An 18,215-nucleotide genomic window follows, 5' to 3' on the forward strand; every position below is an offset into this window, starting at 1 on the left:
TACAAGTCTGAACATAAATGAGTAACATCCTCTTGTTCCTCTACAGATGGTGTTCATTTCCGCTGGAATGAAGTTCTTTGACTTCAGCAGTTCCAAAAATAAAGCGCAGCATTACGTAGTAAAAACCTTGCCAGCCAATATTTTCTGGTACATTTTCTCACAGTTCAGACTAAAACTCACAGCTGGTCATGTAGTGTAGATTACAGTCATTTTTTTTATGATTAACAGCGAAAAAGTCAAGAACCGGCAGTTTTCTTTTTTTTTAAATAATGAAACATTCATCTACTAGTCATGATAAAATAAAATAAAATAAAATAAAAGGTTGTCAGTCTCAAACACTTCAGGGCAAACAACTCTCCCAGCCAGCTAAGAGTAGCCTCTTGTACATGGCGTGGTACTTTTAATACTTCTAGGATATTTGACAAAGCTTTCTCATTTCCAGTAAATGTGCTAAAAGGCTTTTGAGATAATGGGCCATTATCTGAATTCCTGTTTGTTCCCAAGGAGGCTGAGGCTGATGGGTAGCAGCTGTTTGGGAGGAGGATCTTGGACAGAATTCAGCAAATCCCACTGCTGTCCAACCAATACCACAGAGTTTGTACTACTACTACTACTGCAGTGCAAACGTGTACTCTCCTTCCATCTGTAATAGAATATGTTGGACCTATGCAAGTTTTATTTCATTTAAAAATTCACAATACACTTTTTTTTTATGATTAACAGTGAAAAAGTCAAGAACCGACAGTTTTCTTTCTTTTTTTTTAATAATGAAACATTCAACACACAATCACAGAGTGCTCTCCAATGAAACCTCAGTCCTACTGATGGCCACTGGGAGCTGGAAGCGTTATAAAAAGGCATCTCAACTGGATATTACAACATCAGATTCCCTTCGGCTCACGGATAAAAACACACACATAAAACCAGTCACGTTTTCAGAAAACTAAAAACAGTGTCAGTCTGTCTCAGTGTTGTCTGCGAACACCGAGCGTTGCTCGCCGGCTGTTGACTTGAAAGTCTCTTTTTCATCAACGCACAAAAGATGGCGGATTTCTTGTTTCGAAGTCCTTGAAGACGAGCGGCGCTAGAAAAGCCCCCCAAGCATGTGGTGGTCATGGTGGCCGAGTCCTCGCGGTATTTCAGCCATCGAGAGCACGTCGTCGGTCATGAGGAAGGCAGTCGACCCGATGCGCGTCCACACACACCTCTCGCACAACGGGCCGCCGGCAGACACGCCGTCGGACTGGATGAGGACACAAGAGGGAGAATTAAAAAAAATTTAAAAAAAAAGCATAGCAGGCAATGACTCCTTCACAACCTTCACAAAATGCTAATTGGCTAATTAAGGCCAACAGTAAATCGCCCCATGCCAGACACTGTGCTGTACTATATCTCGTATCTGGAGGCATTAGACTATTGGCTAGTTCCATCTTAGCAAGGAGTTGATAGCCTTACACATTTCATCTGCTGTTTGCACATGATGAACGCTGAGCCGGGCGTGGTGCAGTTGGGGCAGTCGGAGACACAGCACGGGAGCGGGTCGCCCACCTTCATCAAGGTGCCGGGCATCTCCGACTTCAGGAAGTATTCCTGGAGACGACAGGAAGTTATTGTCACATTTGAACAAAAACGTTTGGGAGACCAGCTCCAGCAACCGTTAAAAATGCAACATTCTGAGGCCAAGCGGCTGCGTTTTTTTGGTGCGACGGCTTCTCGGGAAGGGCCCAGCTGGTTGGGGCCCAATGGATTCTGTGCTTCCGGACCACACGAGCTGAGGCGGATCCACTACCAGGCTCTCTGTGCTTTATTGCTCACACTATCTCGCGTCGCATTACATATCTGGCATCTTTTTTTATGCAGCACTTCCTTTTCTCATCTCTGCACTGTTCAGGCGCCAACGATAGCAATTCGTTCATACAACTCGTATGACAGCATTGGGGAGAAGAAAAAGAGAAGTCCGAACGGTGAAGCGCACACAAACTCTGCCTCAGTTTGGTCTTTGCTTCCTTTGTTTGGTGCTTTTAGCGCATCTTGATTCACCACATCTGCTCTATGGAGATCATTAACTGGCTTTTCCAAAAGCACTTAGTCTTATCTGGGCCTCATAAAACCTCTTGATTGAGAAACCGTAAAGACTAAAAAGCAAGTTGTTTGGTGCTTCTGCTGTGGTAGGGATCCAGACTGTGAGCATGTAGTCACATTTGGAGACACTGCGACTATATTTTGTAACCAGGAGCACCAGTGTGACAAAAATGACCAAATATGAGCCCTATTTTCATGAAATAATACAGGATTGCATATCATGCGGAGCACCAGGAGGGAGGGAGGGAGAAGAAAAAGCCTCAAGAGATTTAAAACATCACATAATCATAGTACCTTCATAAGACCTGACCACGCAATATATTATTTGGTGTTTATGTTTAAAAAAAAGCTTTATTTGACTTCATTTGTTTCTCTTAAAGCACTAATTAACTTTGACTTTGCCTTTAAACAGTTTGTTGTCTTTTTTCTTTTTAGTCAAAGCATTTATCAGAGAACAGTTAAGATGGAGAAAAAAAAAAACAGTCTGGATCACTGTGTGTGTGTGTGTGTGTGTGGTTACCAACGTTATTTTTAAATGAACCACAAAGTGGGAGTGAAACTGCGCCTGAAAGTGCTTAGGTTTGCAGAGGAAATAGTTTGTTTAAAATCATCGTACCGTGTGAGACAAGATCTTTGACAAAACCACAGCAACATTCTACTTCGCTGGAAACACAACCACTAAGACAAGAAGAAACGGAAATAAAAATGGAAAAAACATCATGTGATTCTGTCTGAGGTGTGATGTGCATTCTCATGATTAGAACATGCAGTGGCCATGTGTGTGTGATTCGGTCTTACCCCAGCCACTGTGAGGATGCGGCGGATGGACTTGGTGATGATCAGAGAGGTCTTGGCACGAGTCACCGCCACATACAGCAGGTTCCACTCATCGTCCGCAATATCAGCTGAGCAGGGATGAGAAATATTCAAAGTTTTCAAACGTTCACCACTTTTAGAGTGATTTGAACTCTGCAATAAGTTCACATTGGTTGATATATTGGCCGTCTAAGAACAGAACTAACTAACTAACAGTAAAAAGAAACGTAAGAGATATCAGATACACTTCCTCCAGGACAAGAGTGTCTACCAAATAACCTACAACGTAAAGATCTATGTAAAAAGAAAGAAACGTACAGAAGGAGAAGTCGGGATTGAAGTGCAGGTTGTGCTTTGAAGAGGGAACCTTGGCAAAGTCATCGGTCACCATCACGGTGTCGAACTCCAGACCTTTGGCCTTGTGGACGGTTCCCACAATGAAGTCTGGAAGGAAACCGGTCACATGATCATGATGTTACCAATGTTGCTGAGTCGAGTGCATTAGAATACTCATCTATATGAAATATATCATCTTACATCTTAGAATGTACCAGTGAAGCTACAAATCCCAGTGGGAAAGAAATACAGCATATCTGTAATCTTCTAACAACCTAAGTTGAGTTTTTCAGAAAAATAAAAAAGATTAATAATTTGTATCGTTTTATAAAAATCCTGCCGCTGAAACTAGTCCCAGATGAATACACCATTCACTCCCATTGGAGTAACATTTGTTAAAACCTACAGAGCCCCACTGTTTAGTAGATTACGGTCTTTTTTTTTTTATTCATGAAAGTATTTGTGATCTGCTTTTAATAATCTACAGCTTCATACAGAAGCAATGGGCTCGGGACTATTAAACATACCGTCATTAGTATATACGGTGTACTTGCACAGCAACACTGTAATCATTCTGTTATTTATTTCATGATTTCACGTTGCATTTTGGAGGTTTGTCCCCTTGTGTGGTGTTGTGAGAGTCAATACGTTTGAGACCAATCAGTAGTATGTGATCAGTACTTCATTCATACTTGTTTGTACCTGCTTTGTGGAAGTCATCTTCAAAGCACATTTCCAGGCGCTTCACCAGCTCGGGGATGCGCTTTCCGTACTTTTCAACGATGTTGAGTTTGGCGTCCAGCTCCAGGTCGTCGGTCTGTTTGACGTACTTCTTCAAGGCCCAAAAGGCATTCGGACTATTGTTGGCGAAGCGGCGAATCAAAGGATCCCGGATGACTGTAGGAAGAGAACATTCAACATGCATCTCAAAGGGTTAGTATTTATAAAATTAAAAGAGATCACCCTCGTAAACATGTGTATGAATCTCACATTTTGTCCCTTCCATCAGCTGATAGATGTCCAGGATCCGATTCAGGCCGATACCATCGACACCCTGAAGGAAAAGGCGGACCTGTGAGTGCCTGATAGATATCACATGTAACCCCCACGTGTCTCCCCGACATAAAACATGCTTGCTATTACTTCCTTAATCGTGTCCGTTAGTATACACTCACTCCTATGAAGTGGATGCGGCACTGCGGGTTGGAATCGGTGAGCCGGACGGCTTCGCTGAAAACACTGACATTGCATCTTGACAAGATGGCCGTCTTCCCCGGGCAAAGACTGACACCCGACCTCAAAGCCTCTCCGACCCTGTCTGCCGTCTCATCACACACGCCGCCTGTGCAGTGGACAGGTAGCACATGGGACAAATATGGCACTCTCATGTTACGTCCACTTCCAGGGCTAAAAAGCATCTGTATTTTTTGAAGCACCGTACACGTTTCTAAGCCGACAACATATTTACAAGTTCGCAGTGGTTACCTTTTTGCTTTCCTCCCACGAGAATCTTCTCCACTCCCTTGCACACTTTAAGGATGGTGGCACCCACGTAGGCGATCTCGGCACCGAACCGGAAGCTCTGAACAGAGACATCAGTAGTGTGAGGGTTCATTTTTTTTGTGATTCACACCGAACTGCTGAGAGTTACAACATTTCTATATACGACATTCAGAATATTAATAGACATGGTCAGGCCAAGGTCAGGCCCAACACCCCCGGTATACAGAGAACATTGTGGAGTTTTATTTTGATAACCCTAATCATTGTTGTTGTTTTCAAATATTTCTATTCAAAAATATTTTTTGCAAAACTTTTGACATTTGTAACAAATAGGGACGTTCTTCAATTTTTACTAAATAACACATTTAGAAATTTAAAATATATTATTATTTAAATTGCGTTGATTTGTCGTTCAAGATAACCTAACTCTCTACACGGTAGGTGTGATGTGTGGACTTTAGAATCTTTCCACAATATGAGTTTACGTTTGTTTTTTACTACCATTAGCCGACAGGAGACAGAATGCTGATGAGAAGCACATTTTCTAAATGCCTCTGAGCTAACACTCATCATTGTTGATCTTATTATTATTTCTGGCATATTATGGGGCAGCAGCAGTGTTATGCATTGTTCAAATGATTGCTGCGAGTGGCTCCCCCTTGTGGAGCCGTAGTGTGTAATGTTTGGTGCTTGTGTATACCTGTGTCAGGTAGAAGATGTGCGTGTGCTCAACGAGGTTGAGCGCATTGACGGCTCCTTTGAAGGTGTAGATCTGCTGATGAGGATCTCCCACCAGGACTTTCCCACAACTCTGCGACAGAAGCACATCCATGATGACTGAGAGAGAGAGAGAGAGAAGGAAGACGGCGTCACAAAGTTGAGCACTATAGTCACAAATAAGACTTTTCCCACAATCCCTGGACTGTGTAAACAGGTAGGGCATCGTTACCTGGAGTGCAGTCCTGGGCCTCGTCAATGAAAAGGACGTCGTATTGGTAAGACAAGCAGGGCTTGGGGACCTGGAGCTGCCATAACTTCAGGTAACCTGAGGATGAAAAGTTCCGTTGACCACCTGCGCAGCATTCCCTCCAACACTAGAACAGAATCACTTGAATCCATTGAAATCATCTGCTGTTGGCGTACCATCGTGGGTCATGTAGTAGGCGTCTACTTTGGTTTCATTGAGATCCTTCATTTTGTTCCAGATCGTCTGCGCTTCACGCGCAAACAACTAGAATTGCACAATAAAAAAATAAATAAAAAAAGACCCATGGTTTCAATGTGACCTTTGCAGCGCTCACGCTTACTATTTACTTGCACTAAAGCGGTCTTCATACCACTTTTTCGTCCTCCAATATAATCTCCTTCCGGTCCTTGACCTTGCGGAAGCTGGGGACGTGTCCGACGGTGATGGCCTCGTCCGGTGAAGCCATGAAGGCGTTGAGAGTCGTGGTGACAACTTTGGCCCTGACGAAGCCGCCGCGGCCCTGGGGCAGAACAGAGTTGATGGCGAACGGCTTCAGGTTAAAGGTCAGCTTCTGGCGAAACTGGTACCTGCAGCAGGGGGAGATCACGGGCGCACAGCAAGGGATGTGGTTTTAAAATGGAAACAGACAAAGGTGCCACTCTCTGCATTTATGAACACATTGAGAACATCTGAGGGGAAGGTCCTCACTTCCTCCCGACGTTGGCGTAGGCCAATGAGTGGACGGTCTTGCAGGCCACGTTGCTGGGGAAACGGCGCTGCGCCTCACTGGCCACCGACTTGTTGAAGGCCACGTACAGGAAGCGGAGGTGCGGCCGCTGCTCGGCGTACTTCACCAACGTGGTCGTCTTCCCCGTACCTGCGGCGGACAACATGGACCGTTCAGCTACGATCGCCACCGGCGTCTGACCTGCACGGCTGGGCCCACATCGCACCTCGCGCAGCAGCACTGACACAAAACTGATTACTGTTCTCCAGCGGTTAAAGGCTGCAAGGTTCACAATGACACACAGCTTTCTTGCAACATGTAATTGCATTTAAAAGAAACAATGATTCAAATATCAGATATTATGAAAACATGTTTCACGATGTATTACTTAACCTATTTTTCGTCAACTTAAGAGCCAACATGCCACCGAAAGATACCCGTCATTGCCTGAAAAAGTCTTGAAAAGAAAAGTCTGGAGAGAGGGTTCCTAACCCACTAGTGTTCCTATTTCACACAAACACTACATGTGGAAAGGGCTACAGTGGATGGCGTAAAGTGCAAGTCAATGGTTTTTATGTTTAGATGCAAGTGCTGTGTGTCTGAGCCACAGTAAATAATAATAACAGTAAAAACAGTGTGAAAACCTACTTGGCAACTAAACAGATTCTGATCCGATTGTTTTCTATGCCACATTACTTATTTAATCATTGGATTTTTCTGTGTTCTTGACGAAGTTAAACATTTTATAGAAAGTGGACGGTCATGGTGCTGCCACTGCACCTGCAAAAGCCACGATCTTGACCACATGGTCCCCCTGGACGTCATGGCTGAGGATCTGCTGCTGTTCACCTGTGAGCTGAATCTGAGACCGCCTAGCAGAAACACACACAAAAACACACACCAAACGGGGACTGTTAAAAAGGTAAAACTCCTCAGATATCCATTACTTCAGTCCACTTCCTGTTGGCGGATTTCTCATGCACATCAGTGACACCAATGCATTTTGGTCCTCACCGGCTCTGTCCGGAGCCGACAGAAAAGGGGCCGTTCTCCATCAAGTGAAGTATGTAGTAGATGTTGTAATGCAACCTGGAGAGACAAGAAAGAAAGAAAACAAATCACGAGGAAGCCAACGAGGAAGATGTGTGAATTTAAGGTGCCGACACCTGCAGCACTTACCGGCTGCTAATCTTGACCCAGCTCCTCTTCATGGCGAGCAACATCATGGCCATGTGGCTGAGGTACTCTGTGATGGCGGTGTCCGACATGCAGCTGGTGAGCAGAGACACCAAGGCCTGCACGTCCCCGACGCTCTCACTCAGGAGCAATATGACCGCCATGGCCGCGTACGGGTCGGGACCCTGGGGATTGGAAATGATGTGAACATCATTTTCTCCATATGATTACCAGAGGACCTTTGTGTATTTGTGTGTGTGTGTCATACCTTATTGCCAAGGTTGAAGAACTTCTGAATATCAGGAATACGTAATCTGATGGAGGCTTCGGCGTGAGGAAAAAGTCGATGTTTCTTGACACACTCCAGAACGTCCTCCGGCCTCACCCGCTCTCCGACCGTATGCTGAGCCATTAAACTGACCCAAACACACACAGTGACAATCATCCAATATATATAAAAACAAAGACTTGCGTTAAATTTTGTTGAATTCTAGAATGTAGAGTGCGTGATTTAGTCTACAGATTAGTCTACATGTGCGGTTACATAAATGTCCCTTGCTAAAGGAAATGCAGACTTACACAACAAGGTGTCGCATGCTGTACTGTGATGATGCTGGATCTGTAATGCCGCTGTTCCTCAGGATGGAAGAGATCTCCCGCACCGTTTCCTTCTCCCTCGTCATGTAGCGGAAGTATTTTTTCTTGAAGGGGACGAACTGCACAAACATCCAAAACAACAATGTTCATTTTGCGAGCTTTAAATACCATTACGGCAATGTCCAACCACGAGAGACGGATAAACTACTCTCCTAAAAAAACTCAACAGTGTTCACGCAAAGTTCATCTCTCAAACATTTTTTTTTTTTTTACATGGGAACTTGCTTAAACACATTTCTCCAGCAACTACACACTTACTTCAACATAACCCCCCCTCAGCTTGCTGCTAATATGTAACTTAATGAAATTCTGTGGTTTGTTTGACCTTGGTGTCCTGGACGATGTTCCTCCAGTGATGGCAGACGCGGCTGACACAGCAGTAGAGGTCCCGGGCAGGGACGAGGCACAGTATTTGCCTCAGCACCTCCTCCGGAAGATCATCCATGCAGCCCTGGGGATCAAGCAAGACCTTCCTGCTACCCAGGAGCCCAAAGTGGGCGTCAGGCAGGGCCTCCACCTCCTCCTCCACGTCGTGAATGTCACTGTCAAATTCATCATCATCTCCAAACATCTCTGCTGTGATTCCCTCCAGATGATCGACAGCGGCCTCCTCCTTTGGCACCAACTCTGCAGCTAAAAGGCTAACATCGTCAACCTCCTCCTCTTCTTCTTCTTCTTCAGGGTCTGCCGCCAACGGGACAGCTAACAGGCGGACATCGTCGTCATCCTCCTCTTTCATAACCCCCGGCTCATCTTCGGGAAAAAGCTTTCCAATGAGTCCATTTGTGCGTGTGGACGTGCAGGGCTGGGAGGATTTGTGCGGACTGGAACTGAGGACTCCCGTCACAGAGAAGAAGTTGCCGATGACCTTCTGTTGCCCGGAGGGACTTCCTGAGGCCGATGCTGATGGTGTGAGAGAGAAAGAACAAAGATTTAATGTGTGACAACATTAGGACTTTCTAACCAAAGGCTGGTGAAGGAAAGAAATGCGTGTCAGGATACTGAAAATAATAACTTTTTTTCCCATGCACAGATGTTACTTTGGGTACGATTTTGTCAAAACATTTGAAGCAGATGGTTTACAGCACATTACCACACTTCCGTCTCTTGGTGGGGGTCCTGGGGTAAAGCCGAGTGGGGTTGCGGGTGCCCTGGGCGTGGTTGACGGTTTGGGGCTGGGTGAGGGCGTTAGTGCCCTCTGCACTTTGTCCCAGGTCATCACACTGCCCCGCATTCAGGTGCCTCCTTTTGGCCTTTCCTAGAAAAACGACAACAGCAAACAACATTCAAGTCATGTCAGCACGCCACAAACCACTGTATTAGGATTGTCCTTATGCAATGCAAGCCATTCTTTAGTCTTCATATCTGAAAATGAATTGCTCAATCTTTAAAAGTGCTAAGGATAGCCAAATAGGCTAGTTTTCTACTCTCCATCTTCTCTTATCATTGACTCTTTTCAAAAGAGTTTGTCTACGTTTGGTGTTACTGTTCATTATCTGTATTTAACCCAAATGCCAATGTCGGACTCAGACTTCACTAAATACTATCTCTATAACACAAAGTGAAGTTGTTTAAACGTTCTCTTTTTTTCTGACGGACGCGTTACGTTTAGTAAGCTAGCTAGCTAACTTAAGTCACTCGCCTCAACTTCGAACTTACCCTTAGCAGCCATCTCCATCTTAGTGTCCAGCGCATCCGTCTTTTAGTCACAGAACTACGTGGCTAGCGTTAAAGATTCAGGTTTGGTTTGCTGGGGCCTAAAACAAACTCATTCGCGCAGAAATGCCGTCGTCGTAGCTTGCAGAAAAGATGCAGACTCGAAGTGTCAGCGCTAGGGCTAACGTTTATTAAGCCGTAGTAAACAACGACTGTTGTGCTAGCATACTAAGCTAACACTACTTATCACTTGTGTTTCTAAACACCAACTTGTTCAGAAACTTAAACGTACCGCCCTGGAAGTAGTCAATTGACTCACTAACGTTGACATGCATTTTTAGTATTTGTGGCTTTAGAAAACGCTTCCAAGTCATCAACCAGCAACAATTTCGGCAGAGGTTTTCAACTCTTTATTTTGGTCACGAAGCCACAGGATTGGTCAGTGTTTGCGGTGTTGCGCACGCACACCAAAAGATGAATGCACCTCGCGGGGGCGCGCGCGCACAGCGTAAAGCGAAACTTACAAAAAATATATTTGAATGATTCCTACGGCAAAGTACGGTTCAAAAACGATATAAACTTCTTGTGGTTCATCAGTGATAATAAATAATGTAAAGTATATAGTTTATGAACATTTAGAGTCATCAATGTTTGATTAGACTCAGTAACCGAGCATGTCCTTGAGGCTGCTGCTACAGACCTGGATGGGCTCACTGACACTGACATCATACATCAGTTTTTTTGAGGACCTTCTGCACATACATCAACAATAAACCCTGGTTTACTGCAAGACTCAGGCAGCTTCGTCGGGCTAAGGAGGCCTACAGAAGTGGGGACAGGATCCTGCAACCAGGCCAGAAACACACTGACGAGGGAGAGCTACACTAAAAAGCTGGAAAAAAAGTTTTCAGTCAACGACCCCTTGTCAGTGTGGAGAGGCCTGCAAGTACTCACAAACTACACCAGCTGGCCCCCATCTTCACGCAGATCTTCAACCGATCACTGAAGCTGTGTGAAGTCCCCTCATGCTTCAAACGCTCCACGATCATCCCGGTCCCCAAGAAATCCTCCAACACAGGATTAAATGACTACAGGCCCGTCACCCTGACGTCTGTGGTCATGAAATCCTTTTGATGAAATTTTTAATGAAAAGCCAAGTTTTTTGTCAATGTTTTATCTACTCAACATTTTGTTCTAGCCTCATTGTATGTGTGCGAGTTGGAGGAGGAATTGCATTGATTTAGTCAAAAATACATGCTATAAACATGCTAGTTGAAACACACTCATGGTGACAAAGTCATGGAAGCAGGTCAGCTGCCAATGTCACCTTTAACAGATGAACTACTGAAGAAGATTCATGTTCACATCAGTAAAGGTAAAGTATGTGACATAACACAGGACCATTTTACATGTCTGATAATTTTTTTATTATTTAACTGAACTCAACCTCAAAGCAGTCAAGTGTAGAAAGTGTGGAGCTGAAGGTGGTTCAGTGTGCTGAGTGGACTGCTGTGGTGCTGGAGCTTCCTCACACCTCATTGGTTGTGTGATCAGTGGCTCCAGGAAGGCCAAAGACCCAGGGAGAGTCATGCCCTGTGATACCAAAAACAAGTCAGGAATGTGGATCCTTCTCTTGGTCTACTGTTAGTGTCAGTGTCTCCAAGACTTCAGTTGAAGTGTTGGCCTGCAGACTAATCCATGTCTGAATAAATCTGCATTAATCAGTAGGGTCACAAGTTATTTGAGTCTAGAAAACATTTGTAGGCTTCATCTTTGACACTATTGAAGCAGTGGAACATTGTTAAAGAAGGTGGCTGTAAGATTAGCATGCTAACTTGATCTTGTCACCACTTTATGTCGCAGTCGGTTAGCTTAGCTTAGTTAATCTTAGCTTAATTATGACAAATTAGTTTTAACAGTTGAGTTTTTGTGCAAATTAAACAAACAAGATATAACGTGTGAATTAGTGAACTTGAGATCTGCTGGATTCTGTTTCCTTTGTTCAGGGCCAGCCTGTTTTCCAGTCTTCATGCTATGCTAAGCTAAGCTAAGCTAAGCGACTGTTGGCTCCAGCTTCATATTTACAGAGTGGTATCAATCTTCTCATCTAACCGTCAGCCAGAAAGTGAATGAATGTATTTCTCAAAATTAAAAACTATTCCTTTAATGTGCAGCTTACTCCCTTCAAACACAGGCATCCATCTTGTCTTGAAAAGAGTAAAAAAAACTATTAAAATAATTAAGTTAGGAAGACAACAAATATTAGAATTAATAAATTAGTGATTTTTACATGTATAAACAGGTGTAGAATACTGAATGTCCTTCACACAATAGCAAACATTACTTTCTCTTTACATGATAAAGTAGTTTATATTTGGTCACTTTATTAAGCTCATACTCACCTCCAGCTCAGCTGGTATACAATTTATAGCCTAAACTGAAATAAAAGGGGACACTTAACTCGGCAGCTAATCTGTTCACCCACACTTACAGTTACCCCTTAATTTCTCACTAAGTGTGGGACAGGAAACAATAGTAAGTGCTCGGATGCTATCAAACAAATCCAGTATTAAATGTTTAATATTTATAAGGGTTTACCATTTTAAGAAATGTGTGTATATGAATGTGTTCATGAATTTAAAAATGAAAGAGGAAGGTGCAGCAAATCACAGCAGAGCATTACCACTTACAAAGCTATTTGTAGGACCTCATGTCACATGTGTGCATACTACTACTAAGCTCGGGCACACGTAGGAAGTACTTTCCCTTCCATCCCTTTGTCAGCTGTTGCAGAAGTCAGTTTGAGACACAAACACCGATTCGGGAAAGCAAAAGTAGCATCACATTTATTCATTGGTCAGTATGTTCTAGTCGCTAAGGTGAGTACTGCGTCAATGTCCAGTTCATTGCACCGTGAGGTTGGAGGCACAGCATGAATTATTTCATATTAATCAGTCGCTGCCTTTATGGCGACAGCATCTGTTGCACATTTTGTTAATACATAAAACAAATACTACATGTAACTATTATCACTATGGGTTATTTTGTAACTAACTGGTCGTCTACTTCCTCTGAAGGGAGCGTTGCTTCAGTTCCCATGATGCATTTCAGTATGCATGCTTAAAGTGTTTTCAGGTGAATTCGTTCCTCCCATTAAAGTCGGCAAAACGGTATTTAAGGAATGTTTTTCTTATCACTCAATTAAAAATGGTCTCATCAAACTACATGTAATCTCATAAAAAAAACCTGGAAGTTATTAGTCTTTCGAGACTGAAACATATTCTGTGTTAAGTGTGCAAACGATGAAACAATGGGCCCCACCAGAGTACGTTTCAGTCCTTGAGGTGTTTGGTAGTACCTCCATACAGACAACAAAGTGGGCCGCTACATGTAAACAGAGCTCCATCATGGGTTCACTTCCCAAATACAAGGCGTTTTCCAGACTTCCATTTCATAATTAGATTTGTGCGTTCAGTATGTTTATCACACACAGTTGTAATGGTGTCTTCCATCTTTCATTTTGCTCTATGGATGGTCGTTATACATCACAGAAACAGATATTAAAATATGAGGTTACGTGGCGTCTAAAACCACAATGCAACAACTTTTCATATTATTTCTTATTAGAATTTTTTTCCTTTTCCAATACAGATTTTTCAGTCCTGTGTAGCGAGCCCTATGCAACAGAAAAGACATTTCTTCTTCTCTCATCCTCATCCTGGACGTTTCCCTTCACTGCTTCAGGACAGGGAGCTCCCTCGGCTTAAAGAAGGCCTGAACCATCCCCATGGCGAAGATGTACACTTTGGCGTCCACCACGATTTTTTCTTTCTTCATCAGATCTGCCGGATAAAGAACGGGGGGAGGGGGGGGGCATAAGTCAGCTTTGTCTGTGGTGGTCCGAATAGGACGCCTCGCTCTCGTAATGACATCATCACTCTGGAAAAAAAACTGCAGCCTCACCATCTATTTTCACCTTGAATTCATCAAGAGGTAAGAGAATGACTTCAACAAATTCTGCAACGAGAGAATACAGGCTTGATTCGCTCTATGATGAAAACAAATATGATTATTTCTGATTTAATAAAAAGGAAAATAACTCACCTCCATTGCCTGTAATTTAGAACAAAAGAGAACTAAATTAGTGAACATGTTATGTTATATTACAGGCTTTTCTTTTTGCGAGGTTTCGCGTTATTGCTCTTATTTTGTTTGTACCCAGAAGAGAAAATGATCAGTGATAACGGCAAAATGTTCTCTTGAATCACTCATACGTGCCACTTGAGGATAAAATAGTAAAAGAATAAGAGAGTAAATGTTTGTTTAGACAAGAGAGCGGGGGAGAAGTGAATGAATCCTATCAGTCTCCTCACCGAGCTGTTGCGTTGGGTTGATGTTCTCCCCCTCGTCTCCGTTGATGTTGACCATGACCATCTGGGTGGTGCAGTTAGACAGACCGGGGTCCAGGCAGGTCACTGTGATCAAGACAACAACATTACTACTCTACTTGAATTGTATGAAACTTCTTATCACTTTGCAGTGCTTGACCCCTGAACCTCTCCAACACACACACAGGAGATACGATGCATCCAAGAGAGGCAGCTTATGCAATCACGCGTACAGCAAATCTTAGTGCGAGGATACCTGGAGTGATTCCCACTACTTCCCCTTTGTAGCCGGTCTCTTCTTTTAGCTCCCTTAACGCAGCCGCCTCTGCACTTTCCCCCTCGTCAATCAACCCTGAGCACAGCACAAACAAATAAAAAGAAAACACAGATGTGGCATCGATAGATTACAAAAGGCCCGACAGTCTCTCCCAAAAGAAATGAAATGTTTCGGAGACTGAGAAACATGAAAAGTTGGATATCTAATTGAAGGACTTTTCAATAAGCTCCGCATTTTTGGAAAAACCTTCCGACCTGCAGGAAACTCCAGAGTGTGGCATCCCATGGGAGGACGAAACTGCTTCACCATCACCACGCAGTCTTTGTGGAGCGTCCGCTTCAGCAGGGCGATAATCCCAACACCTGCAGGAGAAGTGCGTTACAGCCTGCGGGACTCAGCGCGAGCTCGACTGACCAGGTGAAACAGCAAATGTATATATATTTATTTATATTTATATACGGTGACGCTCACCGTCTGCTTCTGTGTTGGTTTGCCTCGTTGTTCTTTTCACCGTCTCCCAGGCTCTGGTGAACGAAAAAACAAGGGGGTTAAAAACTGTGTGTGTGTGTGTGAGATTGTGAAGATCGTGGCCGTCGAAAGGCGGGACAGTACCTGGTGCTTCCAGCACGGTCCACGTATGTGGTCTTCTCCAGCTTCAGCCATTTTCCTGCTGCCATGAGCTGAAAAACACACCGAGTCAACACGCAAAAAACAGCTTCCAGTGTGAGCTACTACTCTACTAATCAACAGTAGAAACTGCCCCACAGAGAAGCATGCATGTGGTATGCTGAAGGGAAGGTTCTGCAAAAATGCAAGCAAAGGAATAAATCAAACACATTCATTTCATGTGTCAATCGATAAATCTAAAGGGCAATTTGGTTTAATTTGAGTAATTGGGAAATGTTTAACTGTGAGATGTACACAGCAACTTTTGTCGTGTTTTGATTAACTCATCTTTGAGAATACTCATATCAATGAACAATCGTAACATTTTTTTGGAAAAAGGTAGGTCCAAAAAAAAAAAAAAATGGATGTAACCTTTGTACTTATTGATTAGTAAACACAAAGTATTAACTTTGGCAAAGAATATGGACTCAATCGGGTGCCGCGAGTAAGCAAATACAGTCCCTGACAAAAGTCTTGTCACTTATCCATTTTGTAGAAACAACAGCTTATAACCTGACTTTTAATTAATCCATTGGTTTTAGAAATGGCTCATATGAAAGCTAAAACCCTCCCAAATTATGTTTAATATACTAAAATAAATTTGCTTCACTGAAGAAAGATTGATCATTTAATAAACACAGTAAGGTCAGATTTTGGCAAGACAAAAGTTTTGTCGCCTACAGAGAGTAATGTGAAAATTGAACAAATAATTTACTTCAAATACAAAAATATGTTGCATAACATCAGTGAATTAAGTAGTGGTGCTGTGAGATCCATATTTAATATCTTGTATGACTTCCATGAGCTTGAAGGACTGCATCCATGCGGTTCGACAATGATTCATACAATTTATTGATGAAGTCATCAGGAATAGCAAAGAAAGCAGTCTTACATGCCTCCCAGAGTTCATCAAGATTCTTTGGTTTCGTCTTCCATGCTTCCTCTTTCATTCTACCCCAGACATGCTCAATGATGTTCATGTCTGGTGACTGGGCTGGCCAGTCCTGGAGCACCTTGATCTTCTTCGCCTTGAGGAACTTTGATGTAGAGATGGAAGTATGCGATGGAGCACCATCCTGCTGCAAAATTTGACCCCTTTTATGGTTGGGAATGTAAGAGGTAGCTCATACTTCTTGATATTTTAGGCTATTGATATTGCCTTCCACCCTGCAAATCTCTCGCACACCCCCACACTGGATGTAACCCCAGACCATGATTTTTCCGCCACCAAACTTAACTGTTTTCTGGGTGAATCTCGGATCCATGCGGGCTCCAGTAGGTCTCCTGCAATATTTGCGGCGGCTGTGATGTAATTCAACCGAAGATTCATCTGAGAAATCCACCTTCTGCCACTTTTCCAGCGTCCATCCTTTTAGCAGGCTGTGGGCCTTGGCAAATGCCACACGTTTTTTTAATTGCCTTTTGTTTAGTGCTGGTTTCTGGGCACTGATTCGACCATGGAGGCCATTTTGAGACAGAATTCTACAAACTGTCCTGGTTGACACGGGGACTTGAGGTGACCAGGCCTGGTGGAGCTCTGCTGCAGTGGAAAAGGGGCTGGCCTTGGATTTTCGAGCCAACAAACGGTCCTCCCGAGCAGTTGTCTTGCGGGGTCTGCCGGACCTGGGCTTGTCAAAAACATCTCCAGTCTCTTCAAATCTTTTTCTTATTCTTTGTACTTGATGCTGAGACACATTGAAGGTGTCAGCCACCTCAGCAGTGGATCTGGTCTTCAGCCTCTTGATAATCAACGCTTTGGTCTCAGGGTGAATCTTAGGCATGTTGTCAGAGGTCAAGTTGCAGTTGATGTGAAGGTCTGGTGTGCTGGGGTTCTTTTTATACACACCCACTAATTGATTGATCAATTATTGATCACAGGTGAGGCTGTAATCTAGGATTGGGTGCATCAAATGACAAGGCGACAAGACTTTTGTCTTTGCAAAAACTGACTCAGTGGGCTTTACCAAGCTGTGAACGTTAGAATGCTTTTCAGCAGTTTCGTTTGGCACCAAAACATTATTTCAAAAGCTGTTGGGATTGAAATTAGCCATTTCTTGTAAAAAAAAAAATTGATTACAAATATATTTGAGGGGCACTTAAGGTCAACTTGTACCCAAGCGACAATACTTTTGTCAGGGACTGTAGAGGTCTAGAGGTTTGCCACGAGTAAGCAAATAGAGGTCTCAAAAGCTGGACAGTGTGCATTACAGCTTCACGTGGAGCATTTGAAGGCTACGGACGTAATGTGTTGCGTTTACTTGCCTCTTCTTTCACTATATGTGGAGCAGTAGTCACGTTGGGTTCCTCGGAGTTGCTCATTTTCACTATCTGGACAACTGAAAAAATGAGGAAAGTCGAGTCAGAGAAACACACACAGAGTGCTAACGTTAGCTAATGTTGGACGTTTCTCGTCATGAGTTGCTCAATTACCGCTAGCTGCTACAGCCAGGCAATGCTAACCAAATTAAACCAAGGGTTCAACTCCCCGCATTACATTTTCACTGTTAGCCTTTCTATTTCTTTCTTTCTTTCTTTCTTTCTTTCTTTAACGCTAGCTAGCTGCTTTACACTTAGCACTTGCCACCGGGGTTCGGAGCTCGTGCAATTGAAACTTTAGACAATCATTTAAAATGAACAAAACTAAACTAAACTCACGTGAAATCCCCACCGTAGTAGAGATCGGAAAGAAGCAGTGAGGAGTCACTCTACCACCACTTCCGGGTACCGCAAACGTCACCTGAGTCTAGTTTTATCCTTCAATGAGGTGAAAGACTATACTTAATAGTTCATGTTTTTCTTGAGTACCAACTAAAAACACGTTTTGGGGATAATGCAAGATTTAGTAATAATTTACAATAGATTAATGAATAGGGTTAGTTGACAGCAAAAAGGTTGACTAGTATCGCAAGATAATGGCTCCGTTCTCATTAACTGTGCTTATGTATTATGTAGTTGCATTAATAA

At 43.3% G+C, this 18,215-nt stretch overlaps 2 protein-coding genes and 1 long non-coding RNA gene across 6 annotated transcripts; all 3 read right to left on the minus strand.

Moving 5' to 3' along the window:
• Window positions 1-745: 745 nt before the first annotated feature.
• Window positions 746-10,359, minus strand: fbxo18 (F-box DNA helicase 1). 2 transcript variants are annotated; one of them, XR_012947450.1, is made up of 22 exons: window positions 9,924-10,359; window positions 9,358-9,522; window positions 8,590-9,167; window positions 8,187-8,323; window positions 7,876-8,023; window positions 7,611-7,792; window positions 7,446-7,520; window positions 7,212-7,303; window positions 6,413-6,581; window positions 6,075-6,291; window positions 5,881-5,968; window positions 5,687-5,782; window positions 5,438-5,574; window positions 4,720-4,816; window positions 4,410-4,576; window positions 4,225-4,288; window positions 3,937-4,131; window positions 3,217-3,342; window positions 2,881-2,987; window positions 2,699-2,760; window positions 1,456-1,590; window positions 1,104-1,243 (listed from the first exon to the last, which is right to left on the minus strand). XR_012947450.1 is itself a non-coding variant. In XM_076076217.1 (21 exons), exons 1-21 carry the CDS (start codon window positions 9,940-9,942, stop codon window positions 1,085-1,087), a joined length of 3,153 nt encoding a protein of 1,050 aa, XP_075932332.1. In that variant the 5' UTR covers window positions 9,943-10,359; the 3' UTR covers window positions 746-1,084. The 2 variants fall into 2 exon arrangements, 1 of the variants encoding a protein (XP_075932332.1); XM_076076217.1 differs by lacking the exon at window positions 2,699-2,760 and having other exon boundaries at window positions 746-1,243.
• Window positions 10,360-12,739: 2,380 nt separating this feature from the next.
• nudt5 (nudix (nucleoside diphosphate linked moiety X)-type motif 5) lies at window positions 12,740-18,008 on the minus strand. 3 transcript variants are annotated; one of them, XM_076075975.1, is made up of 9 exons: window positions 17,514-17,900; window positions 15,198-15,265; window positions 15,057-15,109; window positions 14,840-14,947; window positions 14,565-14,660; window positions 14,294-14,395; window positions 14,025-14,033; window positions 13,884-13,937; window positions 12,740-13,762 (listed from the first exon to the last, which is right to left on the minus strand). In XM_076075975.1, exons 1-9 carry the CDS (start codon window positions 17,568-17,570, stop codon window positions 13,653-13,655), a joined length of 657 nt encoding a protein of 218 aa, XP_075932090.1. In that variant the 5' UTR covers window positions 17,571-17,900; the 3' UTR covers window positions 12,740-13,652. The 3 variants fall into 3 exon arrangements, 1 of the variants encoding a protein (XP_075932090.1); XR_012947420.1 differs by adding an exon at window positions 17,907-18,008 and having other exon boundaries at window positions 13,884-14,395; window positions 17,514-17,587; XR_012947421.1 differs by having other exon boundaries at window positions 13,884-14,395; window positions 17,514-17,587; window positions 17,682-17,900.
• LOC142931857 (uncharacterized) lies at window positions 15,867-17,507 on the minus strand. The gene is made up of 2 exons (XR_012947422.1): window positions 16,490-17,507; window positions 15,867-16,330 (listed from the first exon to the last, which is right to left on the minus strand). It is a non-coding gene; the product is annotated as an uncharacterized LOC142931857 (long non-coding RNA).
• Window positions 18,009-18,215: the final 207 nt, after the last annotated feature.

The sequence above is a fragment of the Anarhichas minor genome, unplaced genomic scaffold, assembly GCF_050575085.1.
Source record: "Anarhichas minor isolate MPS153535 unplaced genomic scaffold, ASM5057508v1 ptg000055l, whole genome shotgun sequence".
NCBI lineage: Eukaryota > Metazoa > Chordata > Actinopteri > Perciformes > Anarhichadidae > Anarhichas > Anarhichas minor.

Bases quoted from the DNA above. Each gene is read 5' to 3' on its own strand.
- fbxo18 (XM_076076217.1), bottom strand. The intron at 4,577-4,719 runs GTAACCACTGCG...TCCACTGCACAG, and splicing joins CGTGGGAGGAAAGCAAAAAG to GCGGCGTGTGTGATGAGACG. The intron at 3,343-3,936 runs GTACAAACAAGT...GTTTCCTTCCAG, and splicing joins AGATGACTTCCACAAAGCAG to ACTTCATTGTGGGAACCGTC.
- nudt5 (XM_076075975.1), bottom strand. From the start codon at position 17,570: ATGAGCAACTCCGAGGAACCCAACGTGACTACTGCTCCACATATAGTG. The intron at 15,266-17,513 runs GCAAGTAAACGC...TGTGTTTTTCAG, and splicing joins CACATATAGTGAAAGAAGAG to CTCATGGCAGCAGGAAAATG. The intron at 14,396-14,564 runs GTATCCTCGCAC...TCTTGATCACAG, and splicing joins AGTAGTGGGAATCACTCCAG to TGACCTGCCTGGACCCCGGT.